This window comes from Heterodontus francisci, chromosome 27 (assembly GCF_036365525.1).
Source record: "Heterodontus francisci isolate sHetFra1 chromosome 27, sHetFra1.hap1, whole genome shotgun sequence".
Taxonomy (NCBI): domain Eukaryota; kingdom Metazoa; phylum Chordata; class Chondrichthyes; order Heterodontiformes; family Heterodontidae; genus Heterodontus; species Heterodontus francisci.
Window position 1 is genome coordinate 21107602 of NC_090397.1, and position 13513 is coordinate 21121114.

The 13513-nt window shown below is 46.4% G+C and overlaps 1 protein-coding gene across 1 annotated transcript in view; it reads right to left on the minus strand.

The window, feature by feature from the left end:
- The window catches only part of strap (serine/threonine kinase receptor associated protein), a 43199-nt gene extending 30251 nt beyond the window's left edge, over positions 1-12948 (minus strand). Inside the window, exon 1 of the mRNA XM_068058973.1 lies at positions 12631-12948. Within this exon, the coding sequence (XP_067915074.1) occupies positions 12631-12742 (112 nt within the window). The 5' untranslated portion in view covers positions 12743-12948. The remainder of the gene's footprint in view (positions 1-12630) is intronic.
- Between the last annotated feature and the right edge of the window lie 565 nt (positions 12949-13513).

Genomic DNA, 13513 nt, shown 5'->3' on the forward strand with positions numbered 1-13513 from the left:
ACAATCACAACCATCTTCCTTTGTGTCAGGTTTCCCCAATTCCCACCGACTTCAATTTAACTAGGGCTCCTAGATAGCTCACTCGATCAAATGCTACCTCGATGGCAAGGGCAGTCACGCCCACCTCTTGCGAATTCATCTCTTTTGTGCATGTCTGGACCAAGGCTGTAATTCGACCTAGAGACAAATGATGCCTGCAGAACACAAGCTGAGCATTGGTGAGCAGATTATTGATAAGTGCCGCTTGATGTTACTGTCAACGGCTCCTTCCATCACTTTGCTGCTGCTTGAATAGACTGATGGGGTGGTAATTGGCTGGATTGAATTTGTCCTTTCTTTTGTGAACAGTACTTACCTGGGCAGTTTTCCACATTGTTGGGTAGATGCCACAGTTGTAGCTTGTGCTGAAACAGCTTGGCTACGGGCATGGCTAATTCTGGAGCACAACTCTTCAGCACTAAAGCTGGATGTTGTTGGGATCCATAGCCTTTGTTGTATCCGGTGCCTTCAGCCATTTCTTGATATCATGCGGGTGAATTGAATTGGATGAAGACAGGCGTGTGATGCTGGTGACCTCAGGAGGAGGTTGAGATGGATCATCCACACGGCCGTTTCGGCTGAAAATTGCAGCAATGCTTCAGCTTTGCCATTTGCACTGATAGGCTGGGCTCCACCATCATTGAGAATGGCAATATTCGTGGAGCCTCCTCCTCCTGTTAGTTGTTTAATTGTCCTCCACCATTCACGTCTGGATGAAGCAGGACTACAGAACTTAGTTGTGGGATCCCTCAGCTCTATCTATAGCATGCATGTAGTCCTGTGCTGTAGCTTCAACAGGTTAGCACCTCATCTTTAGGTATTCCTGGTGCTTCTCCTAGCATGCTCTCTTGCATTCTTCATTGAACCAGTGTTGGCCCCCTAGCTTGATTGTAATGGTACAGTGGATTAGCCATGAGATTATACATTGTGGTGGAATTCCATTCTGTTGCTGATGGCCCTTGGCGTTTCATTGATGTCCAGTTTTGAGCTGCGAGATCTGTTCTGACTCTATCCCATTTAGCATAGTGGTCGTGCCACACAACACAACTGAGGGCGTCTTCAGTGTGAATGCAGGATTCTGTCTGCACAAGGCCTGTGTGGTGACCACGACTATCAACACCATCATTTCAGACAGTAGAATCACAGAATTATAGAAAATTTACAGCACAGAAAGAGGCCACTTGGCCTACTGCTTATGTGCCGGCCAAAAAACAAGCCACACAGCCTAATCCCACTTTCCAGCATTTGGTCCGTAGCCCTGCAGGTTACGGCACTTGAGGTGCATATCCAGAAACCATTTAAATAAGTTGAGGGCTTCTGCCTCCACTACTGCTTCAGGCAACGTGTATGTTTTCAGGCCTGGACAACGTATGTCAGCCAAGAGCGACATCTCAATTCATTCCATCTTCGCTGCCTTGGCATCAGGTGGCAGGACCGTACTACCAACACAGAAGTCCTCGAGGCGGCCAACATCCCCAGCATATACACCCTACTAAGCCAGCGGCGCTTGAGATAGCTTGGCCATGTGAGCCGCATGGAAGATGGCAGGATCTCCAAGGACACATTGCACTGCGAGCTCGTCACTGGTACCAGACCCACCGGCAGTCCATGTCTCTGCTTTAAAGACGTCTGCAAACGCGACATGAAGTCCTGTGACATTGATCACAAGTTGTGGGAGTCAGTTGCCAGCGATCGCCAGAGCTGGCGGGCAGCCATAAAGGCGGGGCTAAAGTGTGGCGAGTCGAAGAGACTTAGCAGTTGGCAGGAAAAAAGACAGAAGCGCAAGGGGAGAGCCAACTGCGAAACAGCCCTGACAACCAATTTTACCTGCAGCACCTGTGGAAGAGTCTGTCACTCTAGTATTGGCCTTTATAGCCACTCCAGGCGCTGCTCCACAAACCACTGACCACCTCCAGGCGCTTATCCATTGTCTCCTGAGACAAGGAGGCCAAAGAAGAGGACAACGACTCTTTCAGGCAGTGTGTTCCAGACCCCCACCACCCTCTGGGTGAAAAATGTTTTCCTCACCTCCCCCTAATCTTTCTATCAATCACTTTATACCTATGCTCCCCAGTCACTGACCCCTCTACTAAGGTAAATAGGCCCTTCACATCCACTCTATACAGGCCCCCTCACAATTCTGTACTTTTCAATTAAATCTCCCCTCAGCCTTCTCTGTTCCAAGAGCAACCCCAGCCTATCCAATCTTTCCTCAAAGCTGCATTTTTCCAGTCCTGGCAACATCGTCATAAATCTCCTCTGTAACCTCTCTAGTGCAATTACATCCCTTCTGTCATGAACATACGAACGAGGAGCAGGAGTAGGCCACTAGGCCCCTCGAACCTGCTCCGTCATTCAATAAGTTCATGCTGAACTGATTTCTCCACATTCCCACCTACCCCCGATAACTTTTCACCCCCTTGCTTATCAAGAATCTATCTAACTCTGCCTTAAACATATTCAAAGACTCTACTTCCACCAAGTTTAGAGGAAGAGTTCCAAAGATACACGACACTCAAAGAAAAAATTTCTCAGCTCTGTCTTAAATGGGCGACCCCTTATTTTTAAACAGTGACCCCAGGTTCCAGATTCTCCCACAAGGGAGAACATCCTTTCCACATCCACCCTGTCAAGACTCCTCAGGATCTTATATGTTTCAATCAAGTCGCCTCTTACTCTTCTAAATTCCAGCGGATACGAGCCAAGCCTGTCTAATCTTCCCTCATAAGATAGCCTGCCCATTCCAGGCATCAGTCTAGTAAACCTTCTTTGAACTGCCTCCAACGCATTTACATCCTTCCTTAAATAAGGAGACCAATACTGTACACAGTATTCCAGATGTGGTCTCACCAACGCTCTGTATAGCTGCAGCATAATGTCCCTACTTTTGCATTAGATTCCCCTTGCGATAAACGATAACATTCTATTAGCTTTCCTAATTACTCGCTGTACCTGCATACTAACCTTTTGCGATTCATGCACTAGGACACCCAGATTCCTCTGCATCTCAGAGCTCCGCAATCTCTCACCATTTAGATAATATGTTTCTTTGTTATTCTTCCTGCCAAAATGGACAACTTTGCATTTTCCCACATTATACTCCATCAGCCAGATTTTTGCCCACTCACTTAACCTATCTACATCCTTTTGTAGCCCCCTTATGTCCTCTTCACAACCTACTTTCCTACCTTTGTGTCATCAGCAAATTTAGCAACCATACCTTCGGACCCTTCATCAGAGTCATTTATATAAATTGTAAAAAGTTGAGGCCCCACACAGATCCCTGTGGCACACCACTCGTTACATCTTGTCAACCAGAAAATGACCCATTTATGTTTACTCTGTTTCCTGTTAGCTACCCAATCTTCTATCCATGTCAATATGTTATCCCATACACCATGAGCTTTTATTTTCTGCAATAACCTTTGATGTAGCACCTTATCAAATGCCTTCTGGAAATCTAAACACAATACATCCACCAGTTCCCCTCCATCCACAGCACATGTAACTCCCTCAAAGAACACCAATAAACTGATTAAACATGATTGCCCTTTCACAAAACCATGTTGATTCTGCCTGATTATCTTGAATTTTTCTAAATGCCCTGCTATAAACTCTTCAATAATAGCTTCCAACATTTTCCCCAAGACAGATGTTAAGCTAACTGGCCTGTAGTTTCCTGCTTTCTGTCTCCCTCCCTTTTTGAATAAAGGAGTTACATTCGCTATTTTCCAGTCTAGCAGAACCTTGCCTGAATCTAGGGAATTTTGAAAAATTAAGACTAACACATCAACTATCTCACTAGCCACTTCTTTTAAGACCCTAGGATGAAGTCCATTAGGACCCAGGGACTTGTCAGCCCGCAGCTCCAACAGCATGTTCAGTACCACTTCCCCGGTGATTGTAATTATCTGGAATTCCTACCTCCCTTCTATTTCCTGACTTTTGGTTAATTCTGGGATGTTACTCTTATCCTCTATAGTGAAGACCGATGCAAAATACCTGTTCAATTCATCTGCAATCTCCTTATTCCCCATTAATTCCCCAGACTCACTTTCTATAGGTTCACTTGGTTAACTCTTTTCTTTTTTAAATATCTGTAGAAACTATTACTATCTGTCTTTATATTTCTAGCTAGCTTTCTCTTGTACTCTAATTTTACCTTCCTTATCAATCTTTGCTGTTTTTTATATTCTGTCCAATCTTTCAATGAGGTGACCAGAACTGCACACAGTACTCAAGTTGTGGCCTAACTAATGATTTAAACAGTTCCAGCATAACTTCCCTGCTCTTATAGTCTATACCTCGGCTAATAAAGGAAAAGGATGCATATACCTTCTTAACCACCTTATCAACCTGTCCTACTACCTTCATGGATCTGTGGACATTCACTCCAAGGTCCCTCACTTTCTCTACACCTCTCAGTATTCTATTAACAGTGTATTCTTTGCCTTGTTTGACCTCCCCAAATGACTCACCTCACACTTCTCCAGGTTGAATTCCATTTGCCGCTTTTCTGCCCACTGGACGAGTAGATTGATGTTTTCCTGCAGTCTACAGCTATCCTCCTCGCTATCAACCACATGGCCAATTTTTGTTTCTGCAAACCTCTTGCTCATGCCCCTACATTTAGGTCCAAATCGTTTATATGCATACCACAAAAAGCAGGGGACCTAGTACTGAACCCTGCGGAACCCTATTGGAAGCAGCCTTCCAGTCGCAAAAACACTAGGCAACAATTACCGTTTCCTGCCACCAAGCCAATTTTGTATCCAGCTTGCTACATTTCCCTGGATCCCATGGGCTTTTAATTTTTTTTTAAAAAGCAGTGTGTCATGTGGGACCTTGCCAAAAGACTTGCTAAAATCCATGTAGACCACATCAACTGCACTACCCTCATCAATCTTCCTTGTTACTTCTTCAAAAGATTCAATCAGGTTAGTCAGACAACATCTTCCCTTAAATCCATGCTGACCATCCTTGATTAATCTGTACCTGAAGTGACGGTTTATCCTGTCGCTCAGAATTGATTCCAATAATTCGTTCACTACTGAGGCTAGACTGACTGGCCTGTAATTATTTGGGCTGTCCCTCGCTCCCTTTCTAACAAAGGTACGTCAGCAGCCCTCCAATCCTCCGGCACCACAACTGTATCCAGCGAGGACTGGAAAATGGTCAGGCCTTTCTCGATTTCCTCCCTGGCTTCTTTTAATGGCCTGGGGTTAATTTCATCCAGCCTTGGTGATTTATCCACTTTCAAGGATGCTAATCCCATTAATATTTCCTCCCTTCTTATATTTATCAGATCCAATACATGACACTCCTCCTCCTTAACTACAATATCTGCATCATCCCGCCCCCCTTTTGTGAAGACAGACGCAAAGTATTCATTAAGAACAATACCAACATCTTCTGCCCCTACATATAGGTTAATATTTTGGTATTTCATGGGCCCTACTATTAATGTATTGAGAAAACATATTTGAGTTCACCTTGATGTTTGCCAATATTCTTTTATGCCCTCTCTTTGCTTTCCTAATTTGCTTTTTGATTTCGCCCCTCCACTTCCTATACCCCTCTCGGCTTTCTATAGTATTGAGTTCTCGGCGTCCTTTCCTTTTCTGCCTTTTATCTGTAAGCTCCTCGACATCCATGGGGCTCTAGATTTGGCCACCCCACCCTTTTTCTTTTTTTTTTAATATAGAGATACAGCATCGAAACAGGCCCTTCGGCCCACCGAGTCTGTGCCAACCAACAACCACCCATTTATACTAACCCTACAGTAATCCCTTATTCCCCATCACCTACCTATAACAGGGGCAATTTACAACCGCCAATTTACCCATCACCTGCAAGTCTTTGCATGTGGGAGGAAACCAGAGCACCCGGCGAAAACCCACGCAGACACAGGGAGCACAGTACCCAGAATCGAACCCGGGTCCCTGGAGCTGTGAGGCTGCGGTGCTAACCACTGCGCCGCCCATGTGGGAACATGTTTAATCTGAACCCCTTGAATCTCCCCTTTGAATGCCTCCCACTGCTCTGACACTCATTTACCTTCAAGTAACTGTTTCCAGCCCACTCTTGCTAAATCACTCCTCAGCTTAGTAAAACTGGCCTTGCCCCAATTTTTTTTTTAAATTCGTTGTTGGGATGTGGGCATAGCTGGTTAGGACAGCATTTATTGCCCATCCCTAATTGCCCTCAAGAACGTAGTGGTGAGCCGCCTTCTTGAACCGCTGCAATCCATGTGGGGTAGGTACACCAACAATGCTGTTAGAAAGGGAGTTCCAGGATTTTGACCCAGCGACAATGAAGGAATAGCGATATAGTTCCAGGTCAGGATGGTGTGCAGCTTGGAGGGGAACTTGCAGGTGGTGGTATCCCCATGCATCTGCTGCCCTTGTCCTAAGTGGTAGAGGTCGCGGGTTTGAAAAGGTGCTGTTGAAGGAGCCTTAGTGAGTTGCTGCAGTGCAACTTGGACACGGTACACACTGCTGCCACTATGTGTCAGTGGTGCAGGGAGCGAAAGTTTATGGACAGGGTGCCATTCAAGCGGGCTGCTCTGTCCTGGATGGTGTTGAGCTTGAGTGTTGCTAGAACTGCACCCATCCAGGCAAGTGGAGAGTATTCCTTCAACCTTCTGACTTGTGCCATGTAGATGGTGAACAGGCTTTGTGGAGTCAGGTGGTGAATTACTCGCCGCAGGATCCTAGCCTCAGACCTGCTCTTGTAGCCACTGTATTTATAGAGCTACTCCAGTTCAGTTTCTGGTCAATAGCAAACCCCAGAAAGTTGATAGTGGGGGAACTCAGTGATCATAATGCTATTGAATGTCATAGGGAGATGGCTAGATTCCCACCACACATCAGCCCAAGCCTGGATATTGTCCAGGTCTTGCTGCATTTCTACACAGACTGCTTCAGTATGAGGAGTCACGAATGGTGAACATTGTGCAATCAGCGAACATCCACACTTCTGATTTTATGTTTGAAGAAAGGTCATTGAAGCAGCTGAAGATGTTTGGCCCTAGAACACTACCTTGAGGAACTCCTGCAGTGATGTCCTGGAGCTGAGATGATTGATCTCTAACAACCACAACTATCTTTGTTTGTGCTAGGTATGACTCAAACCAGCGGAGAATTTTCCCGATTTCCATTGACTCCAAATTTGCTAGGGCTCCTTGATGCGATACCTGGTCAAATGCTGCCTTGATTTCAAGGGCAGTCACCCTAACTTCACCTCTTGATTTCAGCTCTTTAGTCCATGTTTGAGCCAAGGCTGTAATGAGGTCAGGAGCTGAGTGGCCCTGGTGGAACCCAAACTGATAGTCAGTGAGCAGGTTACTGCTAAGCAGGTGCTGCTTGATAGCACTGCTGACGACATCATCCATCACTTTACTGATGATCGAGAGTAGACTGATGCAGCGGTAACATGTACACTCTTTGTGTGTACAGGACATACCTGGGCAATTTTCCACATTGCCGGGTAAATGCCAGTGTTGTAGCTGTACTGGAACAGTTTGGCTCGGGGCATGGCAGGTTCTGGAGCACAGGTCTTCAGTACTATTGCTGGAATGTTGTCAGGGCCCATAGCTTTTGCAGTATCCAGTGCCTTCAGTCGTTTCTTGATATCACATGGAGTGAATCGAATTGGCTGAAGACTGGCACCTGTGATGCTGGGGACTTCAGGAGGAGGCCAAGATGGATCATCCACTCAGCACTTTTGGTGAAGATTGTTGCAAATGCTTCAGCCTTATATTTTCAACTGATTTGCTGGGCTTCCCCATCATTGAGGATGTGGATATTTGTGGAGTGACCTCTTCCAGTTAGCTGTTTAGTTACCCACTACCATTCACGACTAGATGTGCCAGGACTGCAGAGCTTAGATCAGAAACGTTGGTTGTGGGATTGCATAGCTCTATCAAATGCTGCTTCCACTGTTTGGAACACAATTAGTCCTGGGTTGCAGCTTCACCAGGTTGCCACCTCATTTTGAGGTATGTTTGGTGCTGCTCCTGGCATGCCCTCCTGCACTCTTCATTGAACCAAGGCTAATCCCCTGGCTTGATGGCAATGGTGGAGTGGGGAATATGCCAGGCCATGAGATTACAGATTGCGGTTGAGTACAATTCTGCTGCTGGTGATGGCCCACAGCGCCTCATGGATACCCAGTTTTCCATTGCTACATGAAATCTATCATTTAGCATGGTGGTAGTGCCACACACAAGAAATAGGATAAGTGGGCCATATGGCCCATCGAGCCTGCTCCGCCATTCAATACGATCATGGCTGATCTTGTGCTTCAATTCCACTTTCCTGCCTGTTCCCCATATCCCTGGATTCCCTGCGAGACCAAAAATCTCTCTATCGCAGCCTTAAACATATTGAATGATAGAGCTTCCACAACCCTCTGGGGTAGAGAATTCCAATGATTCACAACCCTTTGAGTGAAGTAATTTCCTCTCATCTCAGTCCTGAATGACTGACCCCTTACCCTGAGACTGTACCCGTGTTCCAGATTCCCTGACCAGTGGGAACAATCTCTCAGCTTCTACCCTATCAAGCCCTTTCAGAATCTTGTATGGCTTAATTCAATCTTCTCTCATTCTTCTAAACTCCAGAGAATATAGGCCCAATTTACTCAGCCTCTCGTCAGAGGACAAACCCCTCATCCTAGGGACCAATCTAGCAAATCTTTGCTGCACTGCCTCCAGTGCAAGTATATCCTTTCTTAAATGTGGAGACCAAAACTGCACAGAGTATCCCAGGTGCAGTCTAACCAAAGCCCTGTACAATTTTATTTAAACTTCATTATTCCTGTACTCCAATCCCCTTGCAATAAAGGCCAACATGCCATTTGCCTTCCTAATAGCCTACTGCACCTGCATGTTAACTTTGTGCGTTCCTTGTATGAGTACCCCCACGTCTTTCCGAACAACACCTACCAGTGTTACACCTTTTAAAAAAAATTCTGCTTTTCTATTTTTACGACAAAGTGAACAACTTCACACTTTCCTACATAATACTCCATTTGACATCTTGTTGCCCACTCAATTAACCTGACTATATCTCTCTGCAGCCTCTCGACATCCTCCCTGTAGCTTACCTTTCCACCGAGCTTTGCATCATCAGGAAATTTAGATACATTACTGACTCTTCATCCAAGTCATTAATATAGAGTGCAAATAGTTGAGGTCCCAGCACTGATCCTTATGGCACCCCACTATTCACTGCCTGCCAACTTGAAAATGCCCCATTTATGCCCACTCTCTGCTTCCTGTCTGTTAACCAATCCTCTATCCATGCCAATGTATTGGCCCCAACATCATGAGCCCTTATCTTGCCTATTAACACAACACGATGGAGGGTATCCTCAATGTGAAGATGGAACTTTGTCTCCACAAGGACTGTGCAGTGGTCACTCCTACCAATACTGTCATTGACAGATGCATCTGCGACAGGCAGATTGGTGAGGACGAAGTCAAGTATGTTTTTCCCTCTTGTTGGTTCCCCCAACATTTGCCGCAAACCCAGTCTCGCAGCTATGTCCTTTAGGACTCTGTCAGCTCGGTTAGTAATGGTGCTATCGAGCCACGCTTGGTGATGGACATTGAAGTCCCCCACCGAGAGTACTTTCTGCGCCCTTGCCACCCTCAGTGCTTCCTCTAAGTGGTGTTCAACATGGAGGAGTACTGATTCATCAGCTGACCGGAAGGGGGGATGGGGGGCACAGTAGGTGGTAATCAGCAGGAGGTTACTTTGCCCATGTTTGACCTGATGCCATCAGACTTCATGGGGGTCCGGAGTCGATGTTGAGGACTCCCAGGGCAACTCCCTCCCAACTGTTACGACTGTGCCGCCACCTCTGCTAAGTCTATCCTGCCGGTGGGACAGAGCAAACCCGGGGCTGATGTCGTCTGGGACATTGTTTGTAAGGCATGATTCCATGAGTATGACTATGTCAGGCTGCTGCTTGACTAGTCTGTGGGACAGCTCTCCTAACTTTGGCACAAGCTCCCAGATGTTAGTAATGAGGACTTTGCAGGGTTGACAGGGCAGGGCTTGCCATTGTCATTTCCAGTGCCTAGGTCAATGCTGGTTAGTCCATTTGGTTTCATTCCTTACTGAGTTTGTAGTAGTTTGATACAAGAAAGTGGCTTGCTAGGCCATTTCACAGGGCAACCACATTGCTGTGCGTCTGGAGTCACATGTAGGCCAGACCAGGTAAGGACAGCAGATTTCCTTCCCTGAAGTACATTAGTGAACCAGATGGGTTTTTATAACAATCGACAATGGCTTCCTGTTCATCATTCGACTAGTTTTTAATTCCAGATTTAGTAATTGCATTCAAGTTCCACCTTCTGCCTTGGTGAGATTCAAACCCATGTCCCCAGAGCAATACCCTAGGTCTCTGGATTACTAGTCCAGTGACAATACCACTACACCACCACCTCCAAGAGAACTCGAACTCCTGTTCTGCCCTTGTCCTTTTCCACAATTATTTAAAAACTGACTGAATTATGATTACAACCACCAAAATGCTCTCCCACTGTCACTCCTTCCACCTGCCCACCTTCAGTTCCTAAAACTAAGTCCAAAACTGCACCCTCTCTTGTTGGGCTTGCTACATACTGGCCAAAAAAGTTCTCCTGAATGCCACTCAAGAATTCTGCTCCCTCAATTCCTTTCGCACTAAAACTATCCCAGTTAATATTGGGATATTTGGGTCGTTAAAATCCCCTATTACTGCTCTATTGTTTTTGCACTTCTCAAGAGATTTGCCGACATATCTGCTCTTCTATATCCTGCTGACTGTTTGGGGGTCTATAGTACACTCCCAAAAGTGAGATTGCCCTGTTTCCATTCCTTAGCTCAATCCATATAGCCTCATTTGATGAGCCTAGTGTATCATCTCTCCTCACAGCTGTAATTGTTCCTTTGACCAAAATTGCCACCCTTCCTCCGTTTTTTAATCCCTCTATCACGTCTGAAAACGCTGTAACCAGGAACGTTGAGCTGCCATTCCTGTCCCTCCTCAAGCCATGTTCCGGTAATAGCTATGATATTATGCTGCTACGTGTCTATCCGTGCCCTCAGCTCGTCTGCTTTATTTGCTATACTTGTTGCATTGAAATAGATACCCTAAGCACTGCCAAACTTTTTTTTTTAATTTTCTAATCTTCCAGACTCATCCACTAATTTTCTGCCTTCCATTTCATTCCTGATTTCATCTAGAGTCTTCCCTCAGGTCCCCATCCCCCTGCCAAACTAGTTTAAATCCTCCCCAATAGCACTAGCACAGCATCCCACAAGGAACTCAATCCCAGCTCTGTTCAGGTGCAATCTGTCCAACCTGTACAGATCCCATCTCCCCCAAGAGCCAGTCCCAATGTCCCAAGAATCTAAAGCCCTCTTTCCTGCACCAACTTTCCAGCCATGCAGTCACCTGTCTTATCCTCTTATTCCTGTATTCACTTGCATATGACACTGGAAGTAATCCAGAGATTACTAGTTTTGAGGTCCTGCTTGCTAATTTCTTACCTAGCTTAGTGAACTCTTTCTGCAGGACCACATTCCTCTTCTACCTATGTCATTAGTACCAATCTGGACCACAACTGTTGGCTGTCCACCTTCCCCCCTCAGGATGCTCTGCAGCCACTCAGTGACATCCTTGACCCTGGCACCAAGAAGGCCACACCATCCTGGATTCACATCTGCGGCCACAGAAACACCTGTCTGCTTCCCTATCACTCTTCCGTTCTTCCTTGTGCCCCCCTGTGCAGCTGAGCCACCCATGGTGCCATGGCCTTGGCTCTGGCTGCACTCCCCAGATGAACCATCACTTTCCTCAGTATGAATACCCGTAGGACGGTGAGGGCGAGGTCATGTAGGTTTTTCCCTCTTGTTGGTTCCCTCATCTACTGCCAAAGACACAGTATGGCACATGTACCCCTCAGGTCTCGGACAGTTTAGTCAGTAATAGTACTACCATGTCACTCTTGGTGATGGATATCAAAATCCCCCACCCTGACCATCCAGAGGGTCCCCAAAAACACAGACATTTTTCACCCACGCTATTCAAAAATCTGGCATATCTGGTAACATATACAAGGTCCAAACAGTAATCTGCATTACCTCCACTCAGTTTACAATATGAAAGAATACAAACACTTACTGTAGAAAATTTAAAAAAAAATAAAGTCTGAATGTGCTCTGGCTATGCTCCAGTCAGCCCATTTCCAAAGGTAGGGGAATATAGGGACAGGTGAGGATGTGGTAGGAATATGGGATTAGTGTAGGATTAGTATAAATGGGTGGCTAATGGTCGGCACAGATTCGGTGGGCCGAAGGGCCTGTTTCAGTGCTGTATCTCTAAATTTAAAATCTAAATCTAAAGCCTAACTAGATAGCATTTCTAACATAAAATGGGATTTGAAAGCTAGAACAAGTGAGTAGATCCTAGGACAATCCAAGGAAACTGTTGATACTTAGCCCAATCACAGGCGACAGGAACAGGCCTGGTGGATGGGACGCTTTAAACCGCGATACACGGGGAGCCGCGGCAGGACAGAGCCGGGTCGGGCCTCACCTTTACACGCGCTGATTAAGAAGTATCCGTAAGGCGTGATCCCGCTGAAAGCCAAATCGACCACGGGCCTGGTGTGGCCGCTGCAGGTGAGAGGAGTTTGTCTCATCGCCATCGCCAGGCCTCGGGGAGCGGCCACCAGGCAGCGCGGCTCCCGCTCCTCGGCAACCTAGAAGCAGAGAGGGAGTGAGAGACGGTCAGACCGCGGCCCCGGCTCCCCCTCTCCCAGTCTCTCGGGCCCTCTCTCCGGTTCGCTGTAAGCGGGTGGCCGCCTCAGCCTCGAGCTCCTCCGGGAGCCGTAGCGGAAGTGACGTCAGGCGCCGCACGCGGCGACCCTGGATCGCAACAGCCGCACATGCGCAGTTGAATGCAGCCGGCTTCATTCATAAGATTTGTCAAACCCCACTGCAAACCTGAACATTGAACTTACATGCAAAATATAAAGACTTCCTAGTCATATATCTTTAAAGCACCGTTATGATTTTTATTTGCAGGACAGAAAATAAACCTTTTTTTGTAACAGGATTCATCGAATTGCCATCATCAGTGGACTTCATTCCAGGACTTGAGCGCACACTCTGGGCTGGCACTCCAGTGCACTGCTGAAGTTCTGCAGCACTGTTGGAGGGGCTGTCTTTCAGATGACACTGAACATTCTGCCTTCTCAGATGGATGTAAAAAAAATCCCATGCTGCTATTCAAAGGAGAGCAGGGGAGTTCCCCGCATCTGTAAATTGGCTGCTGTTTATCCCTACATTACAACACTGACTATGCTTTAAAAGTAATAAAAACAAGAAATGCTGAAAATACTCAGCAGGTCTGGCAGCATCTGTGGAGAGAGAAGCAGAGTTAACATTTCAGGTCAGTGACCCTTCTTCAGAACTGG